The 20,491-nt window shown below is 37.6% G+C and overlaps 2 protein-coding genes across 2 annotated transcripts; both read right to left on the minus strand.

Moving 5' to 3' along the window:
• sirt2 (sirtuin 2 (silent mating type information regulation 2, homolog) 2) lies at positions 1–11,104 on the minus strand. Its single transcript, XM_079246324.1, has 16 exons — positions 10,967–11,104; positions 10,776–10,822; positions 10,512–10,554; positions 9,880–9,990; positions 9,713–9,754; positions 9,479–9,585; positions 9,255–9,311; positions 8,717–8,785; positions 8,511–8,640; positions 5,807–5,866; positions 5,644–5,699; positions 5,477–5,553; positions 5,241–5,292; positions 5,061–5,128; positions 3,896–3,962; positions 1–2,274 (listed from the first exon to the last, which is right to left on the minus strand). The coding sequence occupies exons 1-16, from the start codon at positions 10,980–10,982 to the stop codon at positions 2,140–2,142; spliced, it is 1,137 nt and encodes a 378-aa protein (XP_079102450.1). The 5' UTR covers positions 10,983–11,104; the 3' UTR covers positions 1–2,139.
• A 1,724-nt stretch (positions 11,105–12,828) lies between these two features.
• On the minus strand, positions 12,829–18,948 carry dmac2 (distal membrane arm assembly component 2; the record flags this gene model as incomplete). The annotated part of the gene is made up of 6 exons (XM_079246685.1): positions 12,829–13,667; positions 13,787–13,949; positions 14,085–14,224; positions 15,040–15,120; positions 15,671–15,814; positions 18,833–18,948. 6 exons carry the CDS (start codon positions 18,946–18,948, stop codon positions 13,499–13,501), a joined length of 813 nt encoding a protein of 270 aa, XP_079102811.1. The 3' UTR covers positions 12,829–13,498.
• Positions 18,949–20,491: the final 1,543 nt, after the last annotated feature.

A 20,491-nucleotide genomic window follows, 5' to 3' on the forward strand; every position in this document is an offset into this window, starting at 1 on the left:
TGCATTGAGTTCCACACTTATTACAATTTAGCACGTATCCCCATCCTATAATTAATCCGAATTTTACCCCAACATTCATGCTCTTATTGGTTGTTTATTGTGGTTTATAATGAAGATGAATTGTAACCCTGGAGGCCTCCTCAGACATTTTTCTTTATCATTTCGCTTGTGTCACAACTTGTGGCATGAATTTTGTAAGAAACTCTTCCTGTAGTTTTTTTTTATTTTTTTTTATCTAATGTTAATGCCAAAGGGAAATACTGCGTGACCTGATGCTCTACAAAGAAGATCTCGCTTTTGGACCAGTACATAACCAGAACATAGACACCGTTCTTTCTGGACATACTGGGGGCAATTTGCATGTTTATTTTTAGCTGTGAAAGCAGCCAGATACATGGACACACAAACATGTCTTTTTTTTTTTTTTTTTCAATGACAGCAAATGCAAGAAGCCATGCTTGCACCTAAACACCTTCTCAAAAACAAAAAAAAATCCTCTCTAAAGACGTGTTTTCACACCGGACATGACCAGTGCACGCTTCCTGATTCACACACATGTGGAAAACAGTAAACATGTAAAATATCAGTATTTCTCTTCTGGCTCACCAGGCCTTACTGTGCGCCACTGGACTATGTTTTTTTTTCAGGTTTAGTTGTTGACTGACAGCCATTTTGTTTTCAATGAGTGTGTTTTTAGTTTAGCCAAAGTACTACACAGGTTTGCCTTGCACACTGTTGTGTTTGGTCAGTTTTCTTGTCACACATTTGGTTTGTTTGGTTTAGGCATATTTAGTCGACCTCTTCTCTTGACCAGCTTTTTTAGTTTTTTGGGTCAATAAACTACAGTTTTTGAAATGACCTCCAGTGTCTTTCCTTCCTGTTGCCTTACTGTTTGGTCCCTAACAGGGAGAATCTGATATTAAATAAAAAACACTACAATCAAACCATTGTTGTTTCAGATCTGTATCTAAGAGTCTAATAACAATCTTCCTACAATATTTATGGAATGGGAAACTAATTTATGTTTGGAATAAATAATGTCATAATCAGGCAACATGGTAGTGTGATGGTTTTAGGGTTGGGGTGGCATGTTCTCCCCATGCACACATGGCCTCTGTCTGGGTACTCAGGCTGTATCCCACAAACCAAAAACATGCTTGCAAGGTTCATTTATGTTGATAAATTTCCAGTGTGTGCGGTAGTTTGTCTCTCTGTACTGACCATGCCTCTGTCTGAGCACCCTACCCCTGTCCAAGCTGCTGGGATAGGCCTCAGCCCGCCTACAACCTCAATGGCATTAGCACGGTTTGAAAATATATGGCTAGCAAAATATCTTAACTGGGATTTAAAGGGTTAAAATCCTAGAGAATAATTGAATGTTTAGTAGTGTGAAGTGATTTTAAGTGATAATTGTAAAATATCACATAAAATATCACTTTCATTTCAGCAAACATGTCTGTTTAGCTTCTTGAGGGAAAATCAATAAAGAGCCGGCGAGGGTCTCGCGTTTTATGACAAAAGAGTAGTTAGTAAAGTTAGTACATCTTTGTTCCAAACAGAACATAAGTACCATTAAGTGTGTATATAAATAAAAAAAAGAGCTTAAAAGTTTGGAAAAAAATATTATCCTCATTTGCCCTACCAGGAAGTTTCTCTGTGGCATTAACCGGTTTATTAGGCCAACCGGTTATAATTAGGGGAAAAACCATGATACCTAAAATAGCATGTTTATCTTAAATCATATTCTCAGTGAAGTGGAGAGAGCTGAAGTGGCTCAGCCCACTTTACTTCAGAACCATCTCATTTCCGCTCTGATTCAGCGTTGCAGCATCGTTAATCACCTTCTACCCATCTGTGGCTGAAATGTCACCTGAAAACCGAAGCAGCCGGTTCAGACGGGAGCTAACAGAAAGAAAAGTTAGTAAAGTGCCAAAAACTTTTAGAAACAATAGCATGGATCATAAACATCCTCAGAAGTTTGAAGCGTCCTTGTTTCAAAGAGCAGAGTGATAGATATCAACGTTTCACTTCCACACATAAATCCCAGTATCTTCATCTCTCTGAACGGTCCCATCTCTAACCTGTGACGTCGTTTTACTAGCTTTTTAAAATGGTTTAAGAACGAAGCTCTTCCAGAAGTTACTCCTCAGCTTTGGGCTTTTCTTCCGCTGCAGCAGAACTAGCCTTGGACGCAGCTCCTTCACTTTCCTTCTCTTTCTTGTCCTGACTGTCGATCCTGGCATGCTCCTGCTTCACCAGCTCTTGCAGCTCCGCCTGGACGGGCGAAAAAAGCAAAACGAGCTCAGGTTGACTGGCCTTTGGAGTAAGAGAGGACAAATTGGCAACAGCACAAGAGAAAAACAACTCTAGCTTTCCGTTTCATGGTGCATCAGCACAAACGGGTGGTCTTCGACCACATTTTCACACAGGAACACCAAACAAAAGCCAAATCAAAACCTTAAAATCTTTCAGAAATAACATTTAAAAATTCCTCTTGGCAGTTTCAAATCAAAGTTTCAGTTTTTATATTTTTATATAATTTAAAGTAAAAAGCCAGTCTGGCTCAGCGGGCCTGATGTCTGATTAACTCAAATCTGTACCGTGGTCTGCATGTAATGGGAAAGTAACAGTGTTATTGGTAGTTTAAAAAACAAGAAGTTTCATGTGTTTACTTTGCAGATGTGAAATTTGCAGATGTGGTGATACACCTATAGGAGCGGGAATCTCTCACATCACCACTCGGTTTGTTCACGACTGCATGATTATCAATGTTTCTTGATCAATCTTTTCCTTTCAGGACTAGTTTGTCTTCGCTGTGAGACAAGAAACACGAGCACTCTTACAAACACAACAAAGCACAAAAGCCCTGGATCTACATCCAATATATATATATATATATATATATATATATATATATATATATATATATATATATATATATATATATATATATATATATAACTGGTAATAAAACTATATAGTTTGTAATTAGCTTCAACCTTTTTCCAGTTGGGTTGACACTTTTTAAACTTCCTCGTGCTTGCAGGACATTTCACTTCAACTTAACAGATGTAAAACTACTTTTATATGCAAGCACATGATCACAGTGGGAGCCAGTCAGACTTTAGAGCATGTCATGTGTGTTACAGATTCCCTTGAGGTTTTACTTTTGCTTTTACAACCATCTCTTCTTGTATCCTCTCAACTTTAACTCATCAGTAAACACAGAAAACTGACTTTGGGCTGCAGGATGGTGCAGTGCTTATACTATGAGTTCACAGCAGAGTTCACATTTCATATATCAGCTGAGGCCTTCTTGCTGTGGCGTTTGCATGATCTCATCATGCATGTGTGGGCTCCTCTACATATCACAGCTTCTTCCCACAGACAAAAATCATGCATGTTAAGTTAACCAATGACTCCAGACTGACTCTATGTGACAAGTCTGACTTGTTGCATGAGTAGTTTGTCCTGAACTGATTTATTCTGCAGTTTACCCAACAAGATAACACAACAAACTCTGGAGCAAGGTGTGTTTGAGTGCCAGCTATGTAATTCTGTGTGGACATGCAGATGACTCCTGTGGAAAGTCACTGTTTCTGCTGACTGCCTCAGTCTATGCTTTGCATGCTGGACCTACTTTAAGCTACACAGGTTTTATGTGGTTTAGCTTAGCACAAAGACCAGAAACAAATGAGCATGACATAAAAGAAAATTAGAGGAAGTGAAAAGAAATTACCACAGTATTCTTCACACTGTGGTCTGACCTTTTTTGTCTTCCAATAATGTATGATCTTTCAGTGGTGGCAGCGCTGAAAGCTGCTCTAACAGCTGTACAGGAAGTGCAACCCAGAAATAAGAACAAGACTTCTGAGAGAAGAAACATGGAGCTCACCTTCCATCCAAGCAGCTCAGCGAGAGCCAAACAGCCATCATCACATGTACTGACATGAGCTACATCTCTGGAGAGAAAGAAACAGTCAGCGTGTTAAAATCTCAAATAGCGAATCTAAATGGAAATATATATTAATCAAAGCCATGTTTGGCTTTTCCAACTTTCAGCCTACGTATTGTTTATAACATGAAAATGAAATCTTTAACGATCTAAAACGTCCACAAATAACTACAGGAAACCACTGGGTTAGAGAATCATCTAAGAAGAAAACAAATGAAGTTCATGATGAGCTGCATCACGTCGACTCTGGTATTCTTTTTCTTTATGGGTCCCTTTCGGCTAAAATACATGTTGTTTGGAGAAAAACTGAAAGTTTGAACTAAAGTTATTCATCTATGTGTTTACATAGCAAATAGCTACTTTCTGCTAGCATGATGCTCAAAATGTTGTGCAATAAAGACGCTACAAGTAATGTCTTTTAGGAAAGTATAAAACAACATAATCATTCTCATTGTCAGAGATGACTGGCCAGCTGTGATGAATCGACAATGACGTCTGCATAGAAGGAAATTAAGAGAGTGGGTGTTTCATGAGTATGTGCAATGCTAAATCATCTCACTCATGTTTACTTATCTCTAACTTCTTGAACTGCAACAAATAACAGCCCAAATCGCTCACCTCCAAACTGTCTACTCTATTAACTATGAGTTTAGCTAAGGTTTGCATTTCCTTTCTAACAGATGAAGGTCTGGCAGTGACATGTGTGACTGTATGATTACCTCGGCCAAGGAGGTTATGTTTTTACCAACGTTCGTCTGTTTGTGTTCAAGATAACTTAAAAAGTTATGGATGGATTTTCATGATATTTTCAGAAGTTGTTGGATATGTGAAAAGAAAGGACAATTTAATTTTGATGGTGATCCCCATCACCGTTTGGATCCAGGAATTTTTTAAAGCATTCTTTAACATTGTGCTTGGCGGAGGTTTGCGATCTCCGAGTGCTTTTCTAGTTTCAGTTGAACCTGGCACACTGAAAACATTGTGATACAACTTATTGGTTTTAAAAAGTATTATGCCTAAAGAAAATTCATCCACTTACAGATAATATTTTATACAACTTTCTTGACTGGTACAGTGATGTAATAAAACAGCAAAAAATAGGAACCTGTAAGCCTTGTCGGAATCAAAGTCCATCCCTCCTCCAAACCCAAGCAACCCAAACACAGGATCAGCCTTCAGAAAGAAACACACAAATTAAAACAATGCTGCATAAAGTCTTTGAGACATTCATTTTCACTGGAAGGCATAAAACACAAGAGAAGGTGATGGAGTAGTGATGGTTTACCTGCCCTGTCTTCTCCATGTTAATGAGCAGTCTGGGGCAACTTTTGGAAACTCTAAAACACAAGACAAGGCCAATTTTAGGTGAGCGCAACAGATTCCTTAGAGACATGTTGACAAAGCCTGAACCGGTCATAATGCAGGACTTGTTCACCAATTGCAAACCAACAATATGCAAGCAGATAATACCGGCAGCAATGTGTGTGTTCAGGCAGGAGGGCAAAAGCTCATCTGCAGTACCTGCCAACTAAACTTGCAAATGGTTGGACCTGCAGGGACGTCCCCATGATGATGAGAAGATCACAACGAGGAAAATCCTAAACAGAGAAAAAGACTTTAATTCATTTTATAATTTTAAATATTCACATCTATTCAACATGTGTCACAAACCACCATCATGGGCTCACCATCTTCATCGAAGTGAAGAATCGGACTGGAAGATTCTCTCCAAAGAAGACAATATCTGGGCACAGAGACACAATGAAAAATATTTTATTTAACTTAAATAACATTAATAAAAGATTTTTAAAAAATACATAGTCTAAAGTGAGTGTTATCGGAACAACTGACCTGGTTTGACCAAACTGCTGCACTTGTCACATTTGGGAATGGCATCAGAGAATATTTTTTCTACGAGACAAAGAGCCGAAGCTATAAATCCCAAAAGTGTAAAATAACTATTCATTAATTCAATTCAATTCAACTTTGACCGAATTCTCTGATCTCTTGTCTGAGTTAGTGCTGACTACTGATAAGGTCATTGTACTAGGTGATTTTAATATTCATGTTGACGATGAAAATGATAGTTTAAACATTTCCTTTAGCTCTATTCTAAACTCAATTGGGTTTTCACAAAATGTCAATGGAGCCACTCACTCTCATGGTCATACTCTTGATCTTGTTCTAACATATGGTATTGAGACTGATAAGCTCAAAGTATTTCCTCAAAACCCCGTCCTGTCCGATCACTTCTTATTAACCTTTGAATTCACTTTATTTGATTACTCACTGACCAAAAATAAATTCTACTATAGTAGATATTTATCAGACAATAATATTACAAAATTTAAACAATCAATTGAATCAATTTTTTCACACCTACCATGTGTTAGCATGACTGAGAGTCCCCCTTTAAGCCTTACTCCTGCTCAGATTGATCAACATGCTGATACTATAACAGCTTCAATGCGTACAACCTTGGATAATGTTGCTCCCCTCAAGAAGAAGAAATTAGGTAAGATTATGAAGGCTCCCTGGTTTAATTCCCAGCTTCGAGCTCTAAAACAGGCATCAAGGCGTTTGGAAAACAGATGGCGTTCATCAGGACTAGATGAGTCTCACTTAACCTGGAAAGAAAGTTTAATCGTATACAAAAAAGCCTTACGTACGGCAAGAACAGCTTATTATTCATCATTGATAGAGTAAAACAAAAACAACCCTCGGTTTCTTTTCAGCACTGTAGCTAGGCTTACTAGGAGCCGGAGCGCTGTGGAGCCATGTATTCCTTTCTCACTTAGCTGTGATGATTTCATGTATTTTTTCAGGAATAAAATTGACACTATTAGAGATCAAATTCACAATACTCTTCCTTCTACCTATAATGTTGAGCCTGTTGTGGTCTCCGAAGCATCCTTAGAACCAGGATCTGACTTGTGTCTAAATAGTTTCTGTCCTGTCCAACCCTCTGAATTAACTAAAATAATAGCTTCATCTAAACCATCCACCTGTATCTTAGACCCTCTCCCAACGAGCCTCTTTAAGGACATTTTCCCTTTAATTAATACATCACTACTAAGTCTTATCAATATGTCTTTAGTGACAGGATATGTACCACAATCATTTAAAACTGCTGTAATCAAGCCTTTACTTAAAAAGCAATCTCTGGATCCAGAGGTGATAGCAAATTATAGACCTATATCTAACCTCCCGTTTATGTCCAAAATTCTGGAGAAAATAGTTTCCGCTCAGCTACATGCCCACCTGAGCAGAAATAATTTATGCGAGGAGTTTCAGTCAGGATTTAGAGCTCATCATAGTACTGAGACAGCATTGGTGAAAGTTACTAATGACCTTCTTATGGCCTCAGACAAAGGACTTGTGTCCGTACTTATCTTGCTTGATCTTAGTGCTGCATTTGATACAGTCGATCATAACATTCTGTTACAAAGACTAGAACAGGTGATTGGAATTACAGGTACAGCGTTAAGCTGGTTTAAATCATATTTATCTGATAGACTTCAGTTCGTTCATGTAAATGACAAGTCCTCCTCCCAAACTACAGTAAGTCATGGAGTTCCTCAAGGTTCTGTACTTGGACCAATACTCTTCACGCTATATATGCTCCCTTTAGGCAAAATTATTAGACAGCATGGAATAAACTTTCATTGTTATGCAGATGATACTCAACTATACTTATCCTTTAAACCAGATGAAACAAATCAGCCCAATAGGCTACAAAATTGTCTCATAGACATAAAGACTTGGATGTCTAGAAATTTTCTCCTCTTAAACTCAGATAAGACTGAAGTAATTCTCGTTGGATCTGAAAAACTCAGAGCTAAATTTTCCGGTTTTGTAATGAACCTGGATGGCATTACTTTAGCTTCCAGTGCTACAGTGAGAAACCTTGGAGTAATATTTGACCCTGACCTGTCCTTTGGTCCACATATTAAGCAGGTTACTAAAACAGCCTTCTTTCATTTACGTAATATAGCCAAAATTAGGGACATTCTGTCTCAGAGTGATGCAGAAAAACTGGTTCACGCTTTTGTTACTTTGAGACTAGATTACTGTAACTCTCTATTACTGGGCTGTCCTAAATATGCCCTGAAAACCCTTCAGCTGATCCAGAATTTTGCAGCCAGAGTCCTGACCAGAACCAGTGTTGCATCATTAACATGTATGTCTCCTGTCTCAGCAGGTCTCCCTGGCCGGGAGTAGCAGTTCCTGTTGTCTGTTGTCTTTCTGTCCTCTTCCCCCCACACAGCAGAGGCAGATGGCTGCCTGTCCTCAGCCGGGTTCTGCCGGAGGTTTCCTTCCTGTTAAAAGGGAGTTTTTTCCTTCCCACTGTTGCCAGTGTGCTTGCTCAGGATGGGAGATTGAGTTGGACTCAACTCAATCTGTTGGTTTCCTTATATAGGCTATTATGAATTGGCCTTCATTATGTTTTCCCCTCTGTCTGTATAGCGTCTTGAGATGGCATTGCCGTGATTTGACGCTATATAAATAAAGTTGAATTGAATTGAATTAATCAAAAGCGACAACAAAAACACACCTTTCATCCAGTCCAGATTGTACTCCTTGCGGCAACAGAAGCTGACACAGTGTGAAGTGTAGAACGTTCCATGAGCTTCGACCAGATCATCTCCTTCGAGACCAGCAACTCGTTCCAGAGTGTCAATGTTCTGCACAGCCACACTCAGTAAATAAAGATATAACGGTGAGCTTTGGTTCCTGAGTATGAGATTGTGTTTCTCTCACCTGTGTGTAGCAGCGTCTCAGGAGCCCCTTGTCCTTTAGCATCTTCATAAAGTAGTGGCAGATTGTGGGCTAAATTATTAACAAAAGCACAGACACCACAGTGAGGCACTTTTTTTAAGAGAAGGCAAATAAATGAATGAATGAATGAATGAATCTTTATTATTCCACCATGGGAAATTTGTCATAGGCACGTAGTGCCGATTCATCTGCAGACACCGTACATTAACACATTAGTATATACAAGACTAGGCATAACAATGATACAGTAAAATCGATATATATAAAAAATTTAAAAAATTGGGTACAGACTTGTACAAGTAAAGTGCATAGCATGTGTGTGGTGTGTGTGTGTGTGTGATAATTGTGGAAGGGGAGCGAAGGGATGAAAGAGAGTGAGCATAGATGGGTAAGGGATCCCCAGATGAAGGCCTCCCCCCTGCCCTATAAACTGGGAGCAACCAAGGGAGGTCTACATTCCCCTGAACTTTACATTAGAGATAACAGATATAAATAACCAATTAATGGAAAAGTTTCATACCTTGAACTGTCCTGGGTAAAGTTCTTTTGCCAAAGCAAAGAATGGTTCTGGGTGTTTCTGTAATGCAAGATGGAGAAAATATTTCTTACTGCAGGGGAAGTGAAAACATAAAGCAACTCTAAAGACAAGCAAAATGCAGATTTCTAATTGAACCAAAATGAAAGGATTCTTCATAGCCAAAAGTTAGGTGTCATTATTAAAAAATGCGCAAGTGCGTGGCCAACCTTAAAATAATCTATCTGGAAAATGGCCTCTGGATAAGGCAGGTTATATTTCTGCAGGTTTGCATACAGGCCAGTTCCTGGTGAGCGGAAATCTGGAATTCCAGCAGCTGCCGAGGGGAGAAGATCAGAGAAATTACCAATGAATACTTGTGAAAAAATAAAATAAAAATAATTGCCATTAAACAATCTATAAAAACAGTAAATAGTATTGCTTTTAACAATGTATATACACACATGTGGATATTCCAGCTCCAACCATGCAGATGATGTTTTTACCTATGTAGAAGCAGAGAAATGTTTGAGTTCATAAATAATAATTGTAATTTATAAGCAATAAATTAATCTGTTACAGTAAATACCATAATAAAAAAAAAACTCTGTTAAAGTAAGCAAACACTCACACTTGCCGCTCTTTATGTATTGTGCCACTCCATCCAGAGTGAGCTCATCCAAAAGCTTTTCTGTTGAGCCAAGACCAAGAGTGCTGGAGAAGAGGTTTCGTAGGAAGTCCACTGGTGGAACATGGGAGAATAGGATGAGGGTGATCAATATGTTTACTTAACTTAGGTTAAAAAAAAAAAAAAAAAAGAATCACAAGACTTTAGGATTAGGATCTATTTGGCTGATTGAACATTACAAGCAAAACTTACATGATACATGTAAATAAATAAATTTTTACTTTCAAGTAATTAATGTTGAAAAATGAAGCACAAATGGTAGGTACTTAATGTGAAAGCACACCAGCAGAAACGATGTCATAATATTATATTATATTATATTATATTATATTATATTATATTATATTCATGTTTGAAAATTGTGTGTGGTATGCATTTCTTATTTAATTAACAAATTCGTTATAACCTAATACTTTTGACAGACTTTGTTTTCATAAAACAAAAAAGAAAAGTAATGGAGAAAAAAAATTAGAAGGGTCATTAATTCAATAGCTAAAATTTAACAACTTATAAATACCATAAACTTGTATTGCTTCTGACATGTAAACACAGATAAAACTATGAAAGAACATTACTCTCTCCTGCAGCCTCGTCCTCACTGCTGTCGTCTGATTGCTCCTGGAGAGGAAACAATTAAGCATTTACTAGTGTAATTGACCCAAATCCTTCAATATAAAGTTAACACCACATTTACTAGTCATTTGAGCTAATGGCACCAAACTTTGTGGAGGAGACGTGGAAACATCAGGGCTTTGCTTTCATTTGAAACGTTAAAAAATCCTCTTTTAGCTCCTAAGTAGCTGCAAATAATCGCTAAACTAAAGGTTAATTATCCTCACCTCTGATTTAGGTGTAACCTCCACCTCTTCTTCTTTCTTAGGAAGCTCTAAAAATAGTCAGAAAATATTAGACACCCCGTCAAACTCGACAAATTTCTTGTACAAGGCTAAAGCAGTGAAGCTAACGCATTAGCGTGGTGGAACAATTAATAGGAATTGTGTCTCGTTTACGGATCAGACAGCAAAACTACCTGATGCATCAGACATTTATCCGACTTCCAGCACCTTTCAACCACTACGATATGATTGACAATCAACTGAACTCCCTAATGATTTAATAAACTTGCAACATGGATCACAGCTAGCGCTCAGCTGTTCCGTATGGTTGTTGTCCGTCAGAAACAATGTTCGTGCTCAACGTGACCCGGTAAACACAACGCAATGGTTCCTACTGCTGATTCTAGTACAAACTAATCAGACAAAAAGCAAATCAAATATCAGTGTTTATAAATATGGATGATATCTGGAGTGATTATACTGCAATGTAATTATTAGTACAAAGCTAAATGCACGAAAATTAGAAGCAGATTTTTATATATAATCCATTTACATCAAATCTGGCTAACAAATAAGTTTAGATATTAACATACAAATGAAGCAGTAGTTTCTTCAGCCACAGTCACTTTTGGCTCCAAGTCCTACTGGTTTCTTTAGCAGACCATTGTGGGATGTAACACTGCTGCAGGAACAAGGCTCATACTGGATTATAGGCTTTAGTTTTCTCACATAAGCTTCCACAGTGACGATTAGAAATATATTCAGCCACACTATGGTGTGTAGCCACGTGGTTTGTGTTGTCCTGTGCAATTTTATTTATTCACAAAGTTTATAGGAATCATTTCTTTCTTTTGTTTGCATATATAAGTATTCATAATTTTATCGAGAATAAAAATAAGAATTCTTCCTCTCACATTATATCTAACTCCACTGTATCATAAAAATTGCATAGTTTTATCAGCAGAGCACCTAACTTTCACACTGCAAGTTCACTTTCTAGAGTTTCAAAAGGAAGGATGTGAGGCAGAGACTTCCTTTATCAGGCTGCTCTCTTATGGAACCATTTACCAGTTTAGATTTGGGAAGCAGACACCTGCCCTACTACCATTATGATTACACTTAAAACTTCCCTTTTAAATAAATCTTATAGTGAGGGTTAATTAGGTGACCCTTTCATTATGCTGCTGGGCATGCACTTCACATTCTTATGGGATTTTCTCTCTACATTTTATTCGTCAAGTATAGATCTATGTTGACATCTCATGCCTGTCCTCTCCACCACCAACCGGCTAACCTTCCTGAGCCTGGTTCTGCTGGTTTTCCTTTCTTTTAATAGTTTTTCTTCAGCACCTGTTCAAGATGGGGACTGGGTTGAAAACTAGTTTCTTTGTTATCTTAAGGCTTCCTTACCAAGGAAATTATTTTAAGATTTTGCTAACTGCATGAACAGCTACTCTAAATTGGACTAATATGGCTCATATAAAAGATTTCTTTCTGTTGGATTATAACTGGATCAGATTTATGTGAACTACATAGTTTTATAGTTATAGTTTAAATATTTATTTTCGAACAAATGAAAGATTCAAAATATATATATATATATGTACAAACACACACATACATACATATACATACTAAGAAAATAAAAATATTCATAATATTAATTTTATTGATAACAGTAATACTGATTTCTTATCAATTCAATAATTAAATAAATACAAGGAATACAAGGACTTTGAAAAAAAAGGAGTGGGAAGAAGTATATGCTTATTTAGTATTTCCACCCCTTTCTACTCTAGTTTTATATTGTCTCACTGCACGTCACAACATACTTATTCATTTTATTCAATTTAATATACATATTTATATTCACACATACACACGCATTTCCATATGCATACATGTATATACACACATATACACGCAGATATACTACAGACATCCACATACTTAACACCCATATCTACAAAATTACATAAATATTCAACAACTTTTAACATTCCTTATTAATCCTTTTTTTTTTTTTCTTTGTTTTTATTTTTTTTTATCCCTCATCCATGTGCTTAAAAAAAAAAAAATTGTACCTCTTATTGAATATTTATGTTTTGCTTTAACTCTTTGTCCAGATTGTTCCAGTCACCCACAGCTTGATCTGCACAAATTCTTCATTGTTGTTCTTACTTTTTGCTTTCTAAATTGTAGCTTTCCCCTTTAACTATAATGTCCTTCTCTTTCTGAACATTCTCTGAATATTTTTTAGCAGTAAATTATTTCTTGCTTTGTACATTAGTTGCGCTGTTTTAAAATTAATCAAGTCCATCAATGTCTTTTAAACATGGGAGGACAAATCATTAATAGACAAATAAATAAAATTTATTTTAATTTAATTTGTCTACATTTATTCATTTACAATGACCTTATAGTCAGCATGAAAAAGTCAGGGCAGACAAGGTACAGCTGAACAGAAATACACAATTTCACATGATGTCTGTGCACTTTTACCTAAAAACTGACATAAGTGTGATGAATGAGACCATACAGACAGATAACACACACTTCAGTCGAATTACGAATAAACCAACACAACATATGCTCACATTTAACAATATGGCTCCATAAACATTCATACAAAAAAACACATGCAAATCCAAATCTCATAAAACCCTGTGCACATGAGCTGACAGTTTTGGTGATCCTCAGAACTGACTGCTTTTGCCATCCCTGCACTACATTTGTCTCTGTATCTGCTCCTCTGTGACCTCCCCTCCTGCATGCCTCAGGTCATGACCATCAGCTATGACCTGGCACTGTGGTAACATCTCCTCCAGCAGGATGATCACCAACCCTGGACTCGAAATCCTCGGTAAGGATGACACATTCAGCTGCTTCAGTCCCCTTTAAAGGACACACACACACACACACACACACAATACAAACAAAAGGAAAGGATTGTTAGATTGCAGGATTGCAGTGGCTGTAGCTATGATGAAGCTATATCAGTCTGGGCTGATTACTTGAGATTCCTGAGTGCAGCCAAGCCGCCTGTGGTGATGCGTGGACAGTGAGAAATGTCCAACTCCTCCAGGGTCTCCTGAAACACGTGGAGTTTCGCCAGGAACCAGTCGTCAACCTCAAGACACCCTTGTAGTTTCAGAACTCGTAAATGTTGTTGTTGCTCTGCAGGGAGACAAATCCAACAAAATAGTCAGATTAATACTTAATATGGATTAAATTAAGATCCTACAGCAGAATTAAAACACAAACTATCAAGTGGAAAGACAGAAGTAGAGGCTGTGTGTTAGAGCTCATTACCCAGGTTAAACAGTCCTGTGTAGCTGATGACTGTGCGGCTCATATCTATTTCCTCTAAAGGTGTGTCTTTATGATTCAAGAAATCCCAAGAGAACTTGCCCCTGTGGTCTGCACAGAACCACTCCGACTGGCCAACATACCTGAGGATCATGTCAGAAATGGATCACAGAAGCTCCAGAAGAGTGCACTACAATGTGACTTCAACACATAAAGGCTTGCTTTGCTTTAGTTGGTTGACTAAACCTAAAACTCCAAAATTAAAAAGGATCAAGAGGAAAAAAGAACTAAGGAAGGACTTTCTTCAGTTAATCAAGGCTCTCCTGTTCTGGATTAATACACCTAATTAATATGTATTAATACAGTTTTTTCTGCACAACATACACTGAAATCCTGAGACTTTATTTATAAGAAGATCAGTTCTTTAGAAAAAAAAAAAAAAAAAAAAAAAAAAAAAAAAAAAAAAAAAGGTTTCTAGTTCTGAAAGTGAATCTTGTGTCAGAGTACACTTCTTGTGACGAGACCTTAACATAAAAGCTGCTCAAAAACTACTACAGTCTGCGCCACAAAATAAGTCACACATGAAAAATAAGTTTTTTTTAACGTGTTCAGATCATTTGGGTTTATTTTTGGGACCTCAAACACAGATGAGAAAAGAATCTGACAGTTAGGAGCTTGTAGAAGTAAAATTACTGTACTCAAGTCCTAAAAATATCGACATTTTCAATGACACCTGAAACGTATGACAGATATTTTCACATCTTCTGGGTGTCATCACTATTTTAAACACATGTCACGATAAACAACAGAATAAAAGAAAAGCAGCTTGGTCTTGACTTATAGAATTCAACTGAGGTGTAATATCTATAAACATAGAAAATGATCGTCTAATTATCTTACATAGCATCTGTAGTCAAAGCATCAACAAACTTAAAATGAAAAGCAAAAAGAAACTTACCGAAATCCTCCCCCCAGACTCAAAACATAATGTGCACATGCTACATCTGGCCCATAGAGCCTGTGTGTGTAGCTATAGTAACTGTGCCAAAGAGAAAGGAAAATTAGTGATGGTCACATTTACGCAGAGATGAGACAAAATAAACCAACCAAAGTGTCTTGTTATGTTCACTTTTAGGATCATCTAGAGGCGCGGTCCGGAGTTACATGGTTTTTTCCCTCGACCCCCTATGATCCTAATGTATCTCTGTTCTTATCTGTCATAAGGCGGCGCCGGCCTGGTTGTGGGGCCTAAGCTTCAGTTTGGTTCTGTAAACCTGTCATAAATGTCACACGTCTGTATGTCAAACCTTGGACAAGCTGGCTTGAACCTTGAATTTCCCCTCGGCGATGAATAAAGTATCTTTGATTTGATTTAAAGAATATGAATGATTATGAGAAATGTTAATGCTTATACACACTTCTCTGCTTTCAGGGGTCAGCTCAGAAACAGTTGTTTCACTGAGCTGTAAAGATGAAAAAGCCGTGCACTTAATTTAACACAGCAACTAAGTGGAGTCCACCCGGCAACAGGCGTGACAGCAGAAGTTTAAGTGAATTTAGCGATCAGACTGCAAGTGTGTCTGTCTTACACATTCTTCCTCTGGAGTTTTTTCCTCCTCATCTGAGACTTCCAGCTCAGGAGCATCTCTACGTCATAGAAACGCTGGGTGACGAAGAGGAGAAGCCTCGAGAGAAGGGGAGGAGGAGAGGATGAGCTTGAACTCCAGTGTCTCCTAGCAACAAGGAGGAGAGCTGACCGCTGGCAGCATCTGTATAGTGACTGCAGAGATGTAAGATGTGAAAGGTTACTAAAGTGTTTATTTATTTCAGAAAGCAAGCAAGAAAGAAAGAAAGCCAGAAAGAAAGAAAGCCAAAAAGAAAAAAATAAAGACAGAAAGAAAGAAAGAAAGAAAACACATGTCCTAACATAATAATTTCTTAATGCCAACAGTGAGCTCTTCATTAACTTACGACCAGACAACTCTGTACATTGTTAAGAAGCCTAAACTCAAAAGACATTGAAAGACACAATTAAGACACGGTTAAAATAATAATAATAGTAATAATAGTAATAATAAAGGTACAAATACCATTTTTGGTACCTTTAGCTCAGGTGCATGTTAAAATGGTTGAGCCAAATCATGCTTAGAGCCTGAAAGTAAAACGACTTTGCAAATAACTACATGTACATACAAATAATCAGTATAAAATGTTTTAATTTAATTTAACACTGGAGTATTTAGTCGTAATTTGAAGGATTACTTACCAAGGGGGCAGACATGACAGCGCCGTTCGACAGAAAGTCAAATGGGACAAACTTTACACTTCCGCTTTAAACCGGGCTTGGAGTTGTAGTTCTCCATAGTGACCACAAGATGTCGCGCAATGACCAGTTGTGAACCTGATCACACGCTCGAGACAAAAGATGCTGTCACAAAAGAAACAGACTATAATGTTTTAAGTACCTAGATCTGCAATGAAAAACTAAATCATTAAATGGGTTCTTGTAATGAACCCATTTCATCAGTAAATATACATGTGAAATGTATCTACAATGGCAAGAGTGTGCGAATGTACTTATTGTAAATATAATTTCTGTGAGTGGTTCTATTATATTTCTTTGTAAGATCATTGAAATGACAGCTTTTGGGGACACATTTGCAAAACATAAGCCATTTTGCCGTCACCATATCAAATGCAGTCTGTTCATATAGTGAAGTTCTTTTTTTTTTTACCTTTCTACACTGAAGTGCTAAACCTAACATACATTTAGCTCTTTCATTGAGCTACTTTCTACTACTACAACTACCTCATTTCCTACTTTATGTGTACCTCACTACATACATACATTTCTGTTTAATATATCCTCTCATCTGGGGTGAAAGAAAAAGGATAAAGTACGTGAATAACACAAAAATTTATTTGAGTCCACGATCTGCTTTGGGATGTGTTGGGCTCAACACCTTTTGCTAATGGAGAGGGAAAAAAAAAAAAAACCAACAAGTCAGCATTTTCTTGCACTTCAAACACAATTAAAACTCATAACTTACCATCATAAATTTTAGTTTTGTTACTGATAATAGAACAACACTTGAAAGTACATAAATGTGATGTCTTCTGTAAAAAGCTGGATGGTGTAAAAAGAAATAAAACCACTGAAATGTTTAAAAACACTTCTTTGGAGGGATGACATTAGTCAAACTGATAAACAAATAAAACTGATCAAAGCTGATCATAATCTTATCCAGAGACACTGACAGTTTCGATAGACTAGATAGAAGCAACCGGTATGATATGACATCCCAGAAAACATTTACAGTGGTCAGATCAACCAATATTCCAGGTAGTTGTTTGAATAAATATAATTGTATCTACTGGGTTAACAGTTTTTTTTTTTAAAAAAAAAGATTTTTTCGGGAGACTTTGAGAACAGATGGCGCCAAAATGACCACATTAGAGATCTTGCCTGAACCTCTCTTGTTTTGTTCTGTTTGACTTTGTCAGAGTTGGCCTTTGAGATCATGTTCACATATTGTACCATGATCTGATGGGGGTTCAGAGCTACAACAGCTGAGATATGCAGATTCCTCCTAAAAGTGGTCTTTTCAGGCACATTTGTACTATGTGCTATCTGAATTTATTTTTAAACAGCAACACATATTTCATATTAACTCACCTGAGAAAATCTTCTTCACTATGACTCCAAAAGTGTTCAAATAGACCACGAGTTTGCAGAAATATTTTATTATGGATATGCAAATTTCAAACAAAATATACAAACAAAAATCAAAAAGACAAAAAAGTCCATCTAGACTATTACAGGGAATGGGAATTTCATGTGATCGGAGGTGCATCATGTGATATTTCCAACATGTTACCAATGAAATCTGGTAGAATTTTGCACATATAAGTTCCTACTGTGATCAGTGGATGTGTATGTTTTGATAATAACCCTAATCCAAATAGACCTGTTAACATTTTCACTTGCTAGTTTCCTGCTTGGGCCTAATAAATGAAACTGCAGCCATCACAGTGTCAGTTCATTTTGTACGGTGCTCAATGCAGGTTCTAACACTAGCAGAGGGAACACATTGAGATTAGTTTGTATTGCAATATTTTGTCTCCAGTTGTGCAACTTGTGAATATTGTTTATATGAAAGCTTTGGAAATGTGACAAAAAATCTGAACAATAAAAGGATCTATAAATTTTGACAAGTAAATGTGAATATTTATGTGATCTTCCATATGTACGTAGACACACATAACATTAAATGGTATACAGTACAAGTGAAGATGATTGCTTTAGTTGAAAAGTACTTTTGCAGAACAGTCCAGAGTAAAAGTGTTAAGGTGCAGAATAGTGTCCGCTACGGCTGATGTAAGCTAGCGGCAGTTTAGATCCACGTACCTGTAAGCAAGTCACTGTGTTCTTATTTTCCAGTTGAAAGACCTGCAGGTCCTGCACCATCTGTTAATAAATTGAATATAAGCCTCGAAGGATTTAAAGTTTCTAAACCAGAAGTAGACAACTCCGGTCTATGAAGGCCTGTGAGTTTTTGGAGTTTCCCTGCTGCAACACACCTGACATACATCAGTCTGAATTAGCAGACTTACACAGAGCTTAAAGTTAAACTCTGCACTAGTCTGCTAATTAGCCATTGATTTGACTCAGGTGTGTTGCAGCGGGAAACTCCTAACATTTGCAGGATTGCGGTCCACTCCTGTTCTAAATCTGCTGTGTAGGTACTCACACTGCTGCCATGGCAACCTGTGGTAGTTTATCTATGTTGTCGTTTCCCTTTTTGGCTTGTCCCTCTGAAGGGGTCTTGCTACAGCGAATCATTGCACAGTTGAACTTTTGGCACATGTTTATCCAGGCCTGGGACCGGCCCTCAGAGAAGGGTTGTGTCCCACCTTAGTGTGACCGGCAGTGCAAAGGCAAAACCTTATCATTTCAAAGAACTGCCCAGTCTAGAGTGTAGGAGGGAAACGTGGTGCAAAAATGAGCACAGACAGACAGTCCTCCCTAGATCAAACCAAGTTTTATTTACCACTACAATGAACAACCGTTAAAATTAAAAGTTTATTAACAAATAAGAATAAAATGCATCTGTTAAAACATCATGAAAAGAATATGGGGTTGTCCACAAGAAGAGGGCTACAGCTGTGGACACAAGGATTGAATTTGTTAGTGTCAGGCCTCTCCCCACCGCGACCAAGGCCCACCAGGACAAAGCAACAAAAAAAAAAAAAAAAACATGCACTGAATATAAAGTGTCACTGCCTGATTTTTAAAAGAACCAAGGTGGCCGGGAGGACCCTTTTTTTTTTTAACCTGTTTTTATTTTCTTTATTTATTTTGTTTTAACATGCCGCAGCCACCGTTTACATTAGAGACATGTAGGGAGCAGGACATGAACTGCAGACCACCAGGTCACAAGACAAGCAGCTTTACCACCTGAGTCACTGCCTCCTCTCCACATTGTTCTCATGTCTGGGTTTTAGGTTTTATTTCAGTAAGGGTCCACAATATTTATCCACCTAACTGTCTCCAGCCTCGTTGCTTAGTGCGTCTCTTTAAATCTCCTTTCCTTTGTGGTATCTCAGCATGTTTTCTGTAGCAGATCTCCATGTCTGAACTCTCTATGAATGAACTGAATAAACTATTGTTTACATTGCAATAGATGCTAACATGGCGTGCTTGGCCCATAGTGCTTGGCTTCTCCCAAATGCAGGCTCTGTGGAAGTATGGAGTGGTATCAGGGCAAAGATATTTCACACGTGACATGCATGCAAAACAAAACACTGGGATTGAAGAGTAGCATGTGTTGCCTGAACAACATATGGATAGAAAAGAAAAGAAAAGGGCACTTAGTACTTGACTGGTCTGTCTGTAATCTTGTTTGTAGCAGATCCATCTTTGTACTCCTAAAACCATGTTTTCAGGGAAAATAAAACAAAAATTATTTAACAGCTGAAATGAATCATTGCTTTATATTCTTACCGCAAAGCATAATTTTAGCTTGTACTAATTGGACTTTTTGTATTTCCAGCATCTCAAAATGAATGCTGCTTCTTTAGTCAATTTTCGTCCAAGCTCTCAGTGGATATTCTCTTTAATACCACAGGGACACAAAACAGCTAGAAATAGCACATATCTGACAGATGTGTCACAAAAAACAAGCATTACAGAAACCACACCCTCTCTCAGCCATGCACACAAACATCCACAAGCAAACACACATGCATACCCCTTGCCAAGCTCCTGCACGAGTCATTAGCGTGATGTGACAGATTGCTCACACCTGCTGGCATCTACAATTAGCAAATGAGATCATGGCAAGCACTTTCCCTGTGTATTTACAGCACATCAGCAGACCAAAATGCTACAGTTAATAAAAAGAGAAACA

Source organism: Telmatherina bonti (genome assembly GCF_933228915.1).
Source record: "Telmatherina bonti genome assembly, chromosome: 9".
Classification (NCBI taxonomy): domain Eukaryota; kingdom Metazoa; phylum Chordata; class Actinopteri; order Atheriniformes; family Telmatherinidae; genus Telmatherina; species Telmatherina bonti.